This window comes from Rana temporaria, chromosome 2 (genome assembly GCF_905171775.1).
Source record: "Rana temporaria chromosome 2, aRanTem1.1, whole genome shotgun sequence".
Classification (NCBI taxonomy): Eukaryota; Metazoa; Chordata; class Amphibia; order Anura; family Ranidae; genus Rana; species Rana temporaria.
The window spans coordinates 393,467,385-393,481,615 of record NC_053490.1 but is presented as its reverse complement, the minus strand read 5'-3'; the positions used below and the strand labels follow the sequence as shown (position 1 = coordinate 393,481,615).

At 42.4% G+C, this 14,231-nt stretch overlaps 1 protein-coding gene and 1 non-coding gene across 2 annotated transcripts in view; one reads left to right on the top strand and one right to left on the bottom strand.

Annotated features, from left to right (window-relative positions):
• The window catches only part of CCDC80 (coiled-coil domain containing 80), a 149,690-nt gene that overhangs the window by 108,983 nt on the left and 26,476 nt on the right, over positions 1-14,231 (top strand). The window contains exon 6 of the mRNA XM_040338054.1: positions 9,978-10,081. Coding sequence (XP_040193988.1) covers positions 9,978-10,081 — 104 coding nt within the window. The remainder of the gene's footprint in view (positions 1-9,977; positions 10,082-14,231) is intronic.
• LOC120929790 lies at positions 12,447-12,575 on the bottom strand. Its single transcript, XR_005747489.1, has one exon. It is a non-coding gene; the product is annotated as a small nucleolar RNA SNORA19 (small nucleolar RNA).

Here is a 14,231-nt window from a genome sequence, read left to right as displayed (position 1 = left end):
GCACCCAAACTTTGATTTCTTTTTTTGGTATAAAATTTTGCGCGTTATACTCGAATAAATACGGTACCTTGTAAAAGAAAAAATCAAAACTCATAGGGGCAGATCCACGTACCTCGGCGTTTCTCTCCGCCGGGCGCAGCATATCTAAGATACACTACTCCGCCGTAACTTTTTTTTTCTAATCCTCAAAGAATTTGCGCCGTAAGTTACGGTGGCGTAGTGTATATTTGTCGGCGTAAGGGCGCGGAATTTAAATGGCTGTGATGGGGGCGTGTTTTATGTAAATACGTTAAATTAAACCGGAACAAGCCAATGCTTCCGACGGTGACGTCATTCCACGCAAATCCCTATTCGCGAACGACTTACACAAACGACGTAAAAAATTTAAATTTTGACGCGGGAACGACGGCCATACTTAACATTGAGTACGCCACCATATAGCAGCTTTAACTATACGCCGGAAAAAGCCGAACGCAAACGACGTAAAAATATGCGCCGGCCGGACGTACGTTCGTGGATCGCCGTTACTAGCTAATTTGCATACTCGACGCGGAATTCGACGGAAACGGCACCTAGCTGCCGGCGGAAAAAATGCACCTAAGGTCCGACGGCGTACTAAGACGTACGCCTGTCGGATCGATCCCAGATGCCGTCGTATCTTGTTTTGTAGATACAAAACAAAGATACGACGCAGGAAATTTAAAATTACGCCGGCGTATCAATAGATACGCCGCCGTAATTCTTTTGTGGATCTGCCCCATAGTATTTTTCCTTCAACTTTACTAGTTTGTGAAATATGTTTTATAACCTTTTTAAAATAGTTTAATGAAAATATTAGTAGTATTATTACTATCAAAATACAATACAATACAAATACAACCAGGGCTCTTGTATTTTGCAAAGCATGATAGCCTTTCTAATTATAAAAAGACAAATACTGTATAGTTTCTTAGAAACGTCCAGCTTACAAGTGACCAAATCTGGCTCTTTCTTTCTGCACACTCATTCTGGCAAACACATAAGCATTAGACATCATCTTACTTGTATGTTGAAATGTGTAAATCATCAGCGGTCCCATATCGGCTCTAAGCCCAAGAACTGAGTAATCACCTGAACTCGGATTACTCAGTTCTGATGTACTTTGAGCATAGAGCAGTAACGGTCAGTCGCCGATCTCCACTCTGTCTTTCCAGAGCTCACTGTAGTGTTAGGGTCCTTTCACACGGAGTGGACCGTTTCTGTGTCCGCTCCGTGTGTCAGCCAAAGCTCAGCGGGGATCCTCCGTCATGCCCGCTGAGCTGTCGCCGGATAGGGCGGTCCCCGCACACAGTGCAGAGACCGCCCTGTCTCTGCTCCGCTCTCCCCTATGGGGGATCGGATGCAGACGGACCGTCTGTCCGTCTGCATCCGATCCGTTCCGCCGGACGGAAGAAAAATAGGGTTTCTTCCGTTCACAAAAGCGGATCCCGACGGACGCGGATGGTCGCGGACATTAGCGGATGCTCCATCCGCTAACGGACGCGATCACATAGGGATTCATTACAAGTCCGTAAACGGACTTGTAATGAACGGACGAGCGGAGCGGACGTCTGAAAGGGGCCTTAGGCTGGGGAGGGGGCAGGCGCAGCTGTCAATTAGGCAGCTGGGTGAATCTCACCAATATGGTCAGGATCCTTCCAGAGCTTGGAGCAAAATAATTGCATTCCTGTGAGCTATAAGAGACATTTGGCCATTATTCTCTTTTAACCACTTAAGGACCACGCCTTTTTTTCAGACTTGGTGTTTACAAGTTTTAAATTAATTTTTTTGCTAGAAAATTACTTAGAACCCCCCAAACGTTATATCTATTTTTTTCAGACACCCTAGAGAATAACATGTCAGTTGTTACAATACTTTATGTCACACTGTGTTTGCGCAGAGGTCTTACAAGCACATTTTTTGGGGATTTTTTTTTTTTTTTTTACATACAAAATAAGACAACAGTTAAGTTAGCCAAACCTTTTTCTATATTGTGATAGATAATGTTATGCCAAGTAAATTGATACCCAGCAAGTCATGCTTGAAAATTGCGCCCGCTTGTGGAATAGCAACAAACATTTACCCTTAAAAATCATCATACGCAACGTTTAAAAATGTTAACAGGTTACCAGTTTTGAGTTAAAGAGGAGGTCTAGTGCTAGAATTGTTGCTCTCACTCTCTAATGATCGCAGCGATACCTAACATGTGTGGTTTGAACACCCTTTTTATACGTGGGTGCGACTTACGTTCTGTTTTTACAACAACTTTAACTAGGGCTTATTTTCGGGGTGGGGCTTATATTGCAGCATTTGCCGAAAATAACACTAGGTCCTATTTTCGAGGTAGGGCTTATTTTCGGGGAAACAGGATATATACACGTGCTATACTGCCACACATATCACAGCCTCAGGCCCCGTACACACGACTGGATCGACGGACTAGTTTCAGCGGATAGATCCGGTCGTGTGTAGGCCCGACCGGACAATTGTCCGGCAGATCAACCAGTTTCCAGCGGATCAAAATTTCTTAGAATGCTAAGAAATCTATCCGCTGGAAACCTGTCCGTCGGACGTGTTCGGTCGTCTGTACAGACTCACCGGACACGTCCGACCGACCGCCATCCCTCGCATGCGTCGTACTGATTCGACGCATGCGTGGAAGCTTTGAACTGCAAGGCCGCCCACTTTACGCACGGATTTCAGTCTGAAGGTGTGTACAACCGTCAGACAGAAATCTCCGGGCGGACATGTCCGCTGAAAACGGTCCAGCGGACCGTTTTCAGCGGATTATCCGTCCGTGTGTACGGGGCCTCAGAAAGATTTAGGAAATAAGGATGTGTTAAAATCCAACTCCAGATTAATTTTCTGGTGCTGTCATTTTCACTACAGGAAGTTCTCAGTTTTCCAGGTTCAATGATATCCAGTGTTACTCAAACTGAAAGACTGAGGAAATACTGCAAAGCGTCAATGTAAACTTTGCATTAATGTCTTTCAATTTCAGCTCACTCTGCACCCCCCCTCCCGGTAGTAACATCCTACAGGCCTTTTTGGGCAATATTTTTTTTTTAACATTTTTCAATGCAAATGCAAAAATGGGGAGAGGCCTCTAAATAGTACATTCAAAGACAAGTATACACAATAAGATGTATCAAAGGTAAACATAAAAGCCTTCTAATTACTAATTTAACCGCTTCAGCCCCGGACCATTTCGCTGGCCAAAGACCAAGCCACTTTTTGCGATTCGGCACTGCGTCACTTTAACTGACAATTGTGCAAATTGGGCTATAAACAAAAATAGAGCGACAATTTTGAAACAAATGCAATATTTTTTACTTTTTACATAATAAATATTCTCCAAAAATATATAAGAAAACATTTTTTTTCTCAGTTTATTCTTCTACATATTTTTGTTAAAAAAATCGCAATAAGCGTTTATTGATTGGTTTGCACAAAAGTTATAGCATCTACAAAATAGGGGATAGCTTTATGGCATTTTTATTATTTTTTTTTTTTTACTAGTTATGGCCGTGATCTGTGATTTTTATTGTGACTGCGACTTTATGGCGGACACATCGGACACTTTTGACACATTTTTGGGACCATTGTCATTTTTACAGCGATCAGTGCTATACAAATGCACTAATTACTGTAAAAATTATACTGGCAGTAAAGGGGTTAACCACTAGGTGGCGCTGAAGGGGTTAAGTCAGTACTAGGGAGTGATTTTTACTGTTAGGGGGTGTGGCTACGAGTGACACATCACTGATGACCGTTCCCGATCACGGGGGAACAGCCATCAGTGACATGTCACTAGGCAGAATAGGGGAATGCCTTGTTTACAAAGGCATCCCCCTGTTCTGCCTTTGTCAACCGCAATCGTGGGCTGTTTACGAACATCGAGTCCCTGGGACCCACGAGCACACTCACAAGGCACGCGGCGGGCGCGCGCGCGCCCGCTGGGCGGCAAATTTAAAGGGACGTACAGGTACGTCCATTTGACTGCCCATGCCATGTTGTCGACGTACATTTGCATGCGGTGGTCGGAAAGTGGTTAAACACAGAGCAGAAATGAATAAAATAAAGCAGAGCAGATTGCTGAGACCCAACCTAAACAACTTCACTGCTTCCTTTAGTATGAATTGTTCCACAGTGTCTGCAGCTATAGAGGTCAGTGGGAATGTGTTTGAAGCTAATTTACTGATTGTTAAGAATATATAAATATGTGAATGCTCACAGGTTGGTCACAGCTTCACTTTAAAGTGGAGTTCCACCCATTTTTTTTATGTTTGTCTGTGCTGCATGCCCTAATCTCATAGTGTTCAGAATGGACAATTTTTATTTATTTTGTTGCTTGTAAATACCTTTATTTTGTAGTCCTTCATTACTTCCTCCTCCTTATTAGCCTAGGCTATTAAGTCACAAGGCTATTCGCAAGGGTTTCTGGGATAGGCATCATGTATCCCAGTAGTCCTTGCAAATATCCTATGTGCATAGAGAAGGGGCTGAAACTTCCTCTGACACTCCCGTTGCTATGGAAACCTGACTGAAACCTATTACATCGCTTGTGTAGCACTGAGCATGTGCGAGATCTGCAAGGCTGAAATCCAGGAAGTCATACAGTCTGGCTTCATGATGCCCACACTTAAGATGACCACGGTCTATTTCTAGATTATAAACGAACTAAATGCTGTAACAACCTAACAAAACGGACCTTAGTTTACAGACTAACTTTACTAGACTACATTAAGCTTGTGTATTACAGGGGTATTTATATTTAAAAAGTGAAATTGTGGGTGGAACTTCCCTTTAAGATCTTACTCCAATTTTGAGATAGAATGCAATTTACAGTATGTATCCGTTAGCAGTATTGCAAGAAACAGAAGTGTTTTATTTTTCCAAAATTGAATTTTTGCAAGTTTAGGCAGGCTAAAATTCTTTAAATGGTCATTTTATCTTTTAATAGTGTACCACGCATAACCATTTGCACTATAGCACCGTAAGATGAGATGAGGTGGAGAGTAAGTAATGAAAACTCATTAGATTGAGCAATAATTTACTTTAATAACCATATCGTTAAAAAGGATGACTTTAGAACAATTAACAAAAGATGTGATTTTTTTTCCCTCTGCAGCCACATAGCATTTTTCTGCAGTGAAATACGCTTTAATATGTTTTTCTGCTGGAGTCTTTTGGATAGAGTGATTTCAGCCTTTGAGCAGGATTTGATCTCCCAGTATGTCACATAACTCATGTCTGTTACTTCAATAGATTTGAAGAAAAAAAAAAAAACTTCCATCATCCAAAAGGAATTATATTTTTGCTATTCATATTTTTACAGTAAACTTAATTTGCAAGTGAACTGCTTTCAAAGCCGGTATTGAAATATACAGAAGAAAGATTTTATTGCTTCAGTGCTTGTTGGAAAGCTACCGATAAAGTAGATAGAAAAGCAATTTTCTCTTACAAAAATGTAAGGAATGTTATGCTCCTCTCCATAGGAAATAATTTGGTTTGTGGGCATATAAAAAGTATTACTGCATTACAGGTATGTGGACCAAGTAGAACTTAGACAGCAGGGGATTGACACAAAACCTTATACACATGCAACACACAAAATATATTCTTATCAGTCAAAGATATCTAGAGCAAGAATAAAAATCCTGCATATTGGACCCCTGTTCAAGGCTACACACCCCATATGTATCATTATTGCTTGTTGGTTATGTATTCCTCATAATCTGAGTATACCTATACAGAGGCGGCTCTTTAATTAGGCAAATTAGGCGCTCGCCTAAGGCCTCGCGCTCACAGGGGGTTCTCGGCCGCCTAACTTACCCAATGCATTAACCCAGTTTTGAGGGACAGGGAACCTTAACGCTGCTGTGCTCAGGCATCGTTAAGAGCCCTGACTCAGGAGCAGAGCCGCCAGCGTCCCTAACAACCAGTGAATATTGGTGACCCCACCCCTTGTGATGTCAAAGACCCAGAATGCCCTCAGTCAATGACGTCACAAGCGGGCGGGTTCACCAGGTGACACCAGGATCTGGAGGCCACCTTGTTAAAGGGGTCTTTTAGATTGCGATAAGCCCCCTGCCCGCAGACCCCACAACCACCAGCCAGGGTTGTGGGGAATAGGCTCTTGTCCTTGAATTATTTTTCCCATCATGGGCGTGAGTAGGGCCCCATGTCAGGGTTTGCCTAAGACCTCACAAAGCCTAGAGCCACCTCTGTACCTATACTATTACAATGTTGTGGAAGTGTGACTTTAGTACCTGTCGGGGCCATAGTTTGACGATTATTATATTGTTATTTATGAATGTATATTTTTTTATATATTTTTCTACAAATAAATATCTATAGATTTTTAAATTCATTACCGGTGTGCCGGTTTAAATTAGTATTCATTTTCAAAGATATCCAGATATTCAGATAAAGATGCAAAAACACGTGTAGTGCATTTGTAACAGCACAAATTAGTACTTTATGTAATCCTTTTCTATTTGTACTAATGCCGCGTACACGCGATCAGTCCATCCGATGAGAACGGACCGATGGACCGTTTTCATCGGTTAACCGATGAACCTGACTGATGGTCCGTCGCGCCTACACACCATCGGTAAAAAAACGATCGTGTCAGAACGCGGTGACATAAAACACAATGACGTGCTGAAAAAAACAAAGTTCAATGCTTCCAAGCATGCGTCGACTTGATTCTGAGCATGCCCGGATTTTTAACCGATGGTCGTGCCTACTAACGATCGGTTTTGTCCTATCGGTTAGGAATCCATCGGTTAATTTTAAAACAAGTTGCCTTTTTTTTAACCGATGGTTAACTAACCGATGGCGCCCACACACGATCGGTTTTGACTGATGAAAATGGTCCATCAGACCATTCTCATCGGTTTAACCGATCGTGTGTACGCGGCATAACAGTTCATTTTTTAGGACAAGCTTTTGAAATGTACTTCTTTCTTTAATGTGCAAGCAGTACTGATACACAAAGAATTGACAAAATGTTAAAGGTGTATGTAAACCCTAAAGTCCCGTACACAATTGAACTGGCTGAATTACTATTGAACCGGCTGACATTCGGCCCATGTGTACAGAAGCCAACCCTGCAGCCGATCCAACAAAAGCCAATCATTTGGCCAAGTTCTGCCGAAGGGGCATGATCAAAAAAGGTCTGCTGATTTTCATCCGATCAGTTCTCTCTCTCAGCCAATGGCTGAGAGTACTGACCGGTGTATTCTGGTGGGGGGGGGGGGTCGTCCCCCTGTCAGAACGAAACCTCTCTGCAGGTACTCCCAAGTTAGTACAGCTGGTCCTCCCGAGATCTTCAAATTTTTTCCCAGCGGGCTGAATGGAAAAAATTAAATAATAATGTGTACTAGGCTTATAGGGAAGTTCCGGCTGGGGATTTAGTTTTTTTAAGTCAGCAGTAGGGCTGTGCAAAAAACGATTTGATTAAAAAATCGAGTTGGTAGGTCAAATCGATTCAGATTTTGACAAAAATCGTTTTTTCCCCCCAGGAGCGGCGCTGGCACCACGCCGATCCTGAGGAGCTGCAGGCAGGAGTTTTTAGGCTTCGGCCCTGACTAGGCTGAAGCCACGGCCTCGCCTAAAAACTCATGCCTGCAGCTCCTCAGGACCGGCGCGGTGTCCATCAAAAAAAAACTTGATTCGAATCGTAAATTGAGTTTTTTATAAAAAAAATCACAGATTTTTTTTAGGGGGAAAAATCGCCCAGCTCTAGTCTACAAATACTGCAGCTGCTGTCTTTTAATATAAGGACACTTACCTGTTCAGGGAACCTGCGATGTCCTCACCTGAAGCTGACCTGTCCATTGGCTCCAGTTGCAGGTACCGGCATCCTTACTAAGGGAAACAGGAAGTGAAATCTTGCGGCTTCACAGCCTGTTTTTCTACTGCACATGCCCGTGTCAGGTTGCGCGATCTGAATGGTCCCTGCTGTCTTCTGGGACGTGTGTGTCTCCCAGAAGACAGCGGGGGGAGGGGCCTGACATTGCGTAGTTCACCGCACAAATCTATGCCCAGAAGTGGGAGCAGATACCTGGATTTGACAGGTATCTGCTCCCATCTCCCCCTGAAAGGTGCCAAATGTGGCACTGAAGGGGGGGGGGGATCTGATCTGATCTTATTTGCTCTCTTTTGGTGTGTTATATATACAATTTAAAGCATTTTATTTTATTTGTTTGATAAGTGCACAAAAAAAAAAATACCAGTTGATCCTATCAGAAAAAAAATGGCATCCTTCATTATTTTTAAACTGTTTTATCTCACTGGGTCTAATCATCCCTCCTAGTTCTTACTTTGGACTGCAAAACAATCTGCCCTCTGTGTTGTGGAGATGAGGAAAAAAGGAAGGATCTTGTAAGTTAGCAAAAGACAACTGGGCAGAGCTGACACCATTTGTTGTGTTTTCAGTTTAGAAAAGACACTATGGGGCAGATCCACATACATCGGTGCATATTTCCGCCGGGCGTATCGTATCTAAGATACACTACGCCGCCGTAACTTACTTTTTTTTTTAATTCTCAAAGAATGCGCGCCGTAAGTTACGGCGGCGTAGTGTATCTTTGGCGGCGTAAGGGCGTGCAATTCAAATCAATGTGATGGGGGCGTGGTTTATGTACATACGTCGTGACCCGATGTAAACAAAGTTTTTAACGGCGCATGCGCCGTCCGTGAGGGTATCCCAGTGCGCATGCTCGAAATTAAACCGGAACAAGCCAATGCTTACGACGGTGACGTCATTCTACGCAAATCCCTATTCGCGAATGAGTTCCGCAAACAATGTAAAAAATTCAAATTTCGACGCGGGAACGATGGCCATACTTAACATTGAGAACGCCTCATAAGAGCAGGGGTAACTATACGCCGTAAAAAGCCGAACGCAAACGACGTAAAAAAATGCGCCGGCCGGACGTACGTTCGTGGATCGCCGTATCTAGCTAATTTGCATACTCAACGCGGAATTCAACGGAAACACCACCTAGCTGCCGCCGGGAAAAATGCACCTAAGATCCGACGGCGTACTAAGACGTATGCCTGTCAGGTCGATCCCTCATTCCGTCGTATCTTATTTTGTGGATACAAAACAAAGATACGACGCTGGAACTTTGAAATTACGCGGCGTATCGATAGATACGCCGGTGTAATTCGTTTGTGGATCTGGCCCTATATTGTCAGCCTGCAACAGAAACTTTGGAGCTCAATTGAAAATTTATCAGATCAACAGGTATTTTTCAAATAAGAAGTGTCTGATCCCCTGCACTACTATGCGCAAAAAATGGATTGTGTAAAAGAAATGTCTAAATTGGTCCAAAAAAATATGTAAGATAAATAGAAAATAAGGGCCAGATTCATAGAAAAAGTACGCCGGAGTATCTGCTGATACTCAGGCGTACTTTCAAATTTCCCGCGTCGTATCTTTATTTGGAATTCTCAAACAAAGATACAACGGCATTTGGCTAAGATCCGGATCTTAGGATGCAATACTTCGGCGCCCGCTGGGTGGAGTTTGTGTAGTTTTCCTCGTCGGGTATGCTAATTAGCTGTTTACGGCAATCCACGAAGGTACGCGCGTTCGTCGCATTCTCTTACGTCGTCGCTAGTCTGCTTTTCCCGTCGCAAAGTTACAGCTGCTATTTAGGTGGTGTAACAATAGACAGCCCATGTTAAAGTATGGCCGTCGTTCCCGCGTCGAATTTCAAATTTAACCTCCCCACAAAAAACTAAAAATCTTAGTACCAATTATGGTAATGGTAATGGTAATATTGTAATCCTAGAAATGTAATGTCTTAACATCTCAACATTTTTATTATATATTATATATTTTATAAAACCTAATAATGATGCTTTTTCTTCCCTGGCAAAAATTAATGATATAGAATTATAGATTTAGTGCATAGAAAATGAACTTGTTTTCTTTTTTATAGATTCCGCTGGAGAAGAAGACTGCTCATCATATCTTCTGCCAATGATGAAGAGTGGGCATATCAACAGCAGCTGTATGCACTTAGTGGACAAGCTTGTAATATGGGTAAATATCCTGCAATCACCTATAAAAATTGAATTTTATTTATTCAAATGGTGATTATAAAAAAATAAGCAAATCCAAGCTGCTTATGCATGTGTGTGGGTAATAGGTTGCATATTCTAAGCAGAGAATACAGTTAGTAAACATATAACAAAACACATTCAAAGAATATTCAATTAATGAAAAATCTATTAAAATATGTATAAAAAATTACATGTAAATTTTGATTATTAATTGCTTGATTGATTTTGAGATTAGTTAGGCGCCAAATGCCCACTGTAAAGTGAGCGTCTAAGCGCCGCTGGTAAGATGTTACTTTGAATCAATCCCTGGTAAGGAAAAAGAGAGGAAAGAGAAGAGAGGGCGGTGAAAGGAAATGGTACTAGTATTATACCTGTAAAAGTAAAATCCCCAAACAAAAAAATGATATATATACAGTATCTCACAAAAGTGAGTACACCCCTCACATTTTTGTAAATATTTTATTATATCTTATTATTCATGTGATAACACTGAATAAATTACACTTTGCTACAATGTAAAGTAGTGAGTGTGCAGCTTGTATAACAGTGTAAATTTGCTGTCCCCTCAAAATAACTCAACAGCCATTAATGTCTAAACCGCTGGCAACAAAAGTGAGTACACCCCTAAGTGAAAATTTCCAAATTGGGCTCAAAGTATCAATATTTTGTGTGGCCACCATTATTTTCCAGCACTGTCTTAACCATCATGGGTATGGAGTTCACCAGAGCTTCACAGGATGTCACTGAAGTTCTCTTCCACTCCTATACGATGACATCACAGAGCTGGTGGATGTTAGAGACCTTGCACTCCTCCACCTTCCATTTGAGGATGCCCCACAGATGCTCAATAGGGTTTAGGTCTGGAGCAGTGTTAATTTCGTAGACTAAAACCAACTAGAACATTTTAGTTGATTAACTTAATACCATTTTAGTCGACTAAAACTAAAACAATTGAGATGACTAAAATACGACTAAAACTAAAATGGCATTTTAGTCAAAAGACTAAAATGGGACTAAAACCAAAATGCCATTTTAGTCAAAAGACTAAGGCCCCGTACACACCATAGAATCTATCCGCAGATAAATCCCATCGAATGGGTTTCAGCGGATAGATTCTATGTGTACACTCCGGCGGATATTTATCCGCGGATATTTCCGAATTCCAGCAGATAAATATTTGTCGACATGCACAGAATATCTATCCGCTGGAATCGGATCCCACGGATGGATCCGCTCGTCTGTACAGACTCACCGGATCCATCCGTCCAAAGGGATTCCCCGCACGCGTCGTAATGATTTGACGCATGCGTGGAATTCCTTATATGACAGCGTCGCGCCCGTCGCCGCGTCATAATTACGGCGACGGCGCGACACGTCATCGCCAGAGGATTTCCGCGTGGATTTCAATGCGATGGTGAGTACACTCCATCGCATAGAAATCTGCGGAAATCTTTGAGAGGATTTATCCGTGGAAACGGTCCGCTGGACCGTATCCGCGGATAAATTCTCTCGTGTGTATGGGGCCTGAGACTAAATTGAAATTTGACATCAAAAGTCTGTAGTACATGTTCATACCTCAATAACATAAATATTAACATATTTGATTTTTCACTCCAGCAGTATATAATGAGTTTGGAAATTTTTGAGAAATGCTTAAATAATGCATTACAATTTAACTACACCCATTCGATTTTAGATGACTAAATACGACTAAAACTAAAACAATTGCAGAAGACTACATTGGGACTAAAACTAAAATGCCATTTCAGTTCTAAGACTAATGCCGCGTACACGCGACCTTTATTCATGTCATGGAAAAAAACGAAGTTTTTCTCAACGTGATTCCTCTCAAGCCTGCCTTGCATACACACGATCGTGAAAAAAATGCGCGGTGACGTACAACACGTACAACGGCATTATAAAAGGGAAGTTCCATTTGAATGGCGCCACCCTTTGGGCTGCTTATGCTAATTTCCCTGTCTCATAACTTGCTTCTGAGCATGCACGTTTTTTCCCTCACATTAAAGCGTACACACGATCGTTTTTCACGACATGAAAAATGATGAGAAAAAATAGAGCAGGTTCTACATTTTTTTTTTTTTTTTTTTTTTAATCAAGCAAGAGGCTGATACCAATTCAAGTTCAGGCACCTGCCGTGCTTGCACTTAAAAATTTACTTTTAAGGGTGCAATTATGAACACAGAGCTTTATCAATTTGTGCATTTTACATCTGACCAGTTGGGCTTTAGGCCCTTTTCGGCCGCTAGCGGGGCGCTTTTAACCAAGAAGGGGTTAAAAGCGCTTGTGTTGCGGCGCTTTCGAATTGCCTTTCATTCATTCTTTTTTCATGTAGGAAGGGGACTGGCATTGCAACTACAGCCAGTTGCACTGCTAATTAACCTTCACGTTTATCTGGCACACCAGAAATAGCGGCACTCAGCTGGGTACACCGAATGCGCCAATGAGATGTGCCTAGGTTCTACATTTTTAACGGCCATCTTTCTTGTCGAGAAAAATGCTCTGGAGCCTACACACGACCATTTTTCACGACCAATTAAAAAAATTGCATTTTTCTTGTCATGAAAAACGGTCGTGTGTACGCGGCATAAGACTTAAACTAAATTTCTGCCAAAATTAACACTGGTCTGAAGACATGCTTGGCCAGTCCATCACCTTTAGGCTGGATTCACACCTATGCATTTAGTGCTTTTTGCATTTTGCAAATTTGCACTACAGAACGTGTTCCATAGGAAACCATGGTAAATGGACTGTAGTGCAAATCTGCAAAATGCACAAAAAATGCATAGGTGTGAATCCAGCCTTACCCTCAGCTTCTTTAGCAAGGCAGTGGTCATCTTGGAGGTGTGTATGGGGTCGTTATTACGTTGGAATATTGCCCTTCTGCCAAGTCTCCGAAGGGATAGAATCATGGTCTGCTTCAGTATGTCACAGTACATGTTGGCATTCATGGTTCCCTCAATGAACTGTAGCTCCCCAGTGCCAGCAGCACTCATGCAGCCCCAGACCATGACACTCCCACCACCATGCTTGACTGTAGGCAAGACACACTTGTCTTTGTACTCCTCACCTGTTTGCCACCACACAGGCTTGACACCATCTGAACCAAATAAGTTTATCTTGGTCTCATCAGACCACAAGACATGGTTCCAGTAATCTATGTCCTTAGTCTGCTTGTCTTCAGCAAACTGTGCGCTTTCTTGTGCATCATCTTTAGAAGAGGCTTTCTTCTGGGATGACAGCCATGCAGACCAACTTGATGCAGTGTGCGGCGTATGGTCTGAGAACTGACAGGCTGACTCTCCCCCCCCCCTTCAACCTCTGCAGCAATGCTGGCAGCACTCATACCACTATTTCCCAAAGACAACCTCTGGATGTGATGCTGAGCATGTGCACTCAACTTCTTTGGTCGACCATGGCGAGGCCTGTTCTATCCTGTTAGAAGGCCGTATGGTCTTGGCCACGTGCTGCAGCTCAGTTTCAGGGTCTTGGCAATCTGAGCAGGAACAGGATGGATTTCTATATACAGTCAGATGACTTTTTCTCAGGATCTACAAATAATTTCTGTGTCAGGTTTACTTTATTAAAGGCAATAAAAAGGGAAGCTATAGTGTAAGAGTTTTCAACCTTTTGAAGAGCAGGGGCCACGGTAACCAATCGCACACCACAATGAAATTAATGGCTCCAAATTTTGAATTTTGAATAGAATAATGAACATTTTCCTCCTGCAGCCGGCTTTCAGAGGTTGCAGGAAGGAAATGGAGTTCCTGTATATGCCCCTGCTACCTTTCCTGTCTAAATGTTAAACAGAATGTGACAGGGAGGCTGCAGGGACTCCCTGGAGCATAGGGGAGGGTCATCATTGCAACCCCTGATTCTGCACCAATGTTTGGAGGGTGTGGTAAAAGGATGTCTCAACTATGGGGATATACCACCCCTAAACTGCAAATTTAAACAAGCCCTTACTGTACTGAACCCCCTATAAGGCTGCTTTTACACTGGTACGCTGTGGTTTACCCGTACCACGAGTGCAGTGCAATGCACCTTTGGCTTTCCTGCAGATTAGCTGTGCTTTGCCATAGACTTATATTATATCCTGCAGGTGTGGTGCA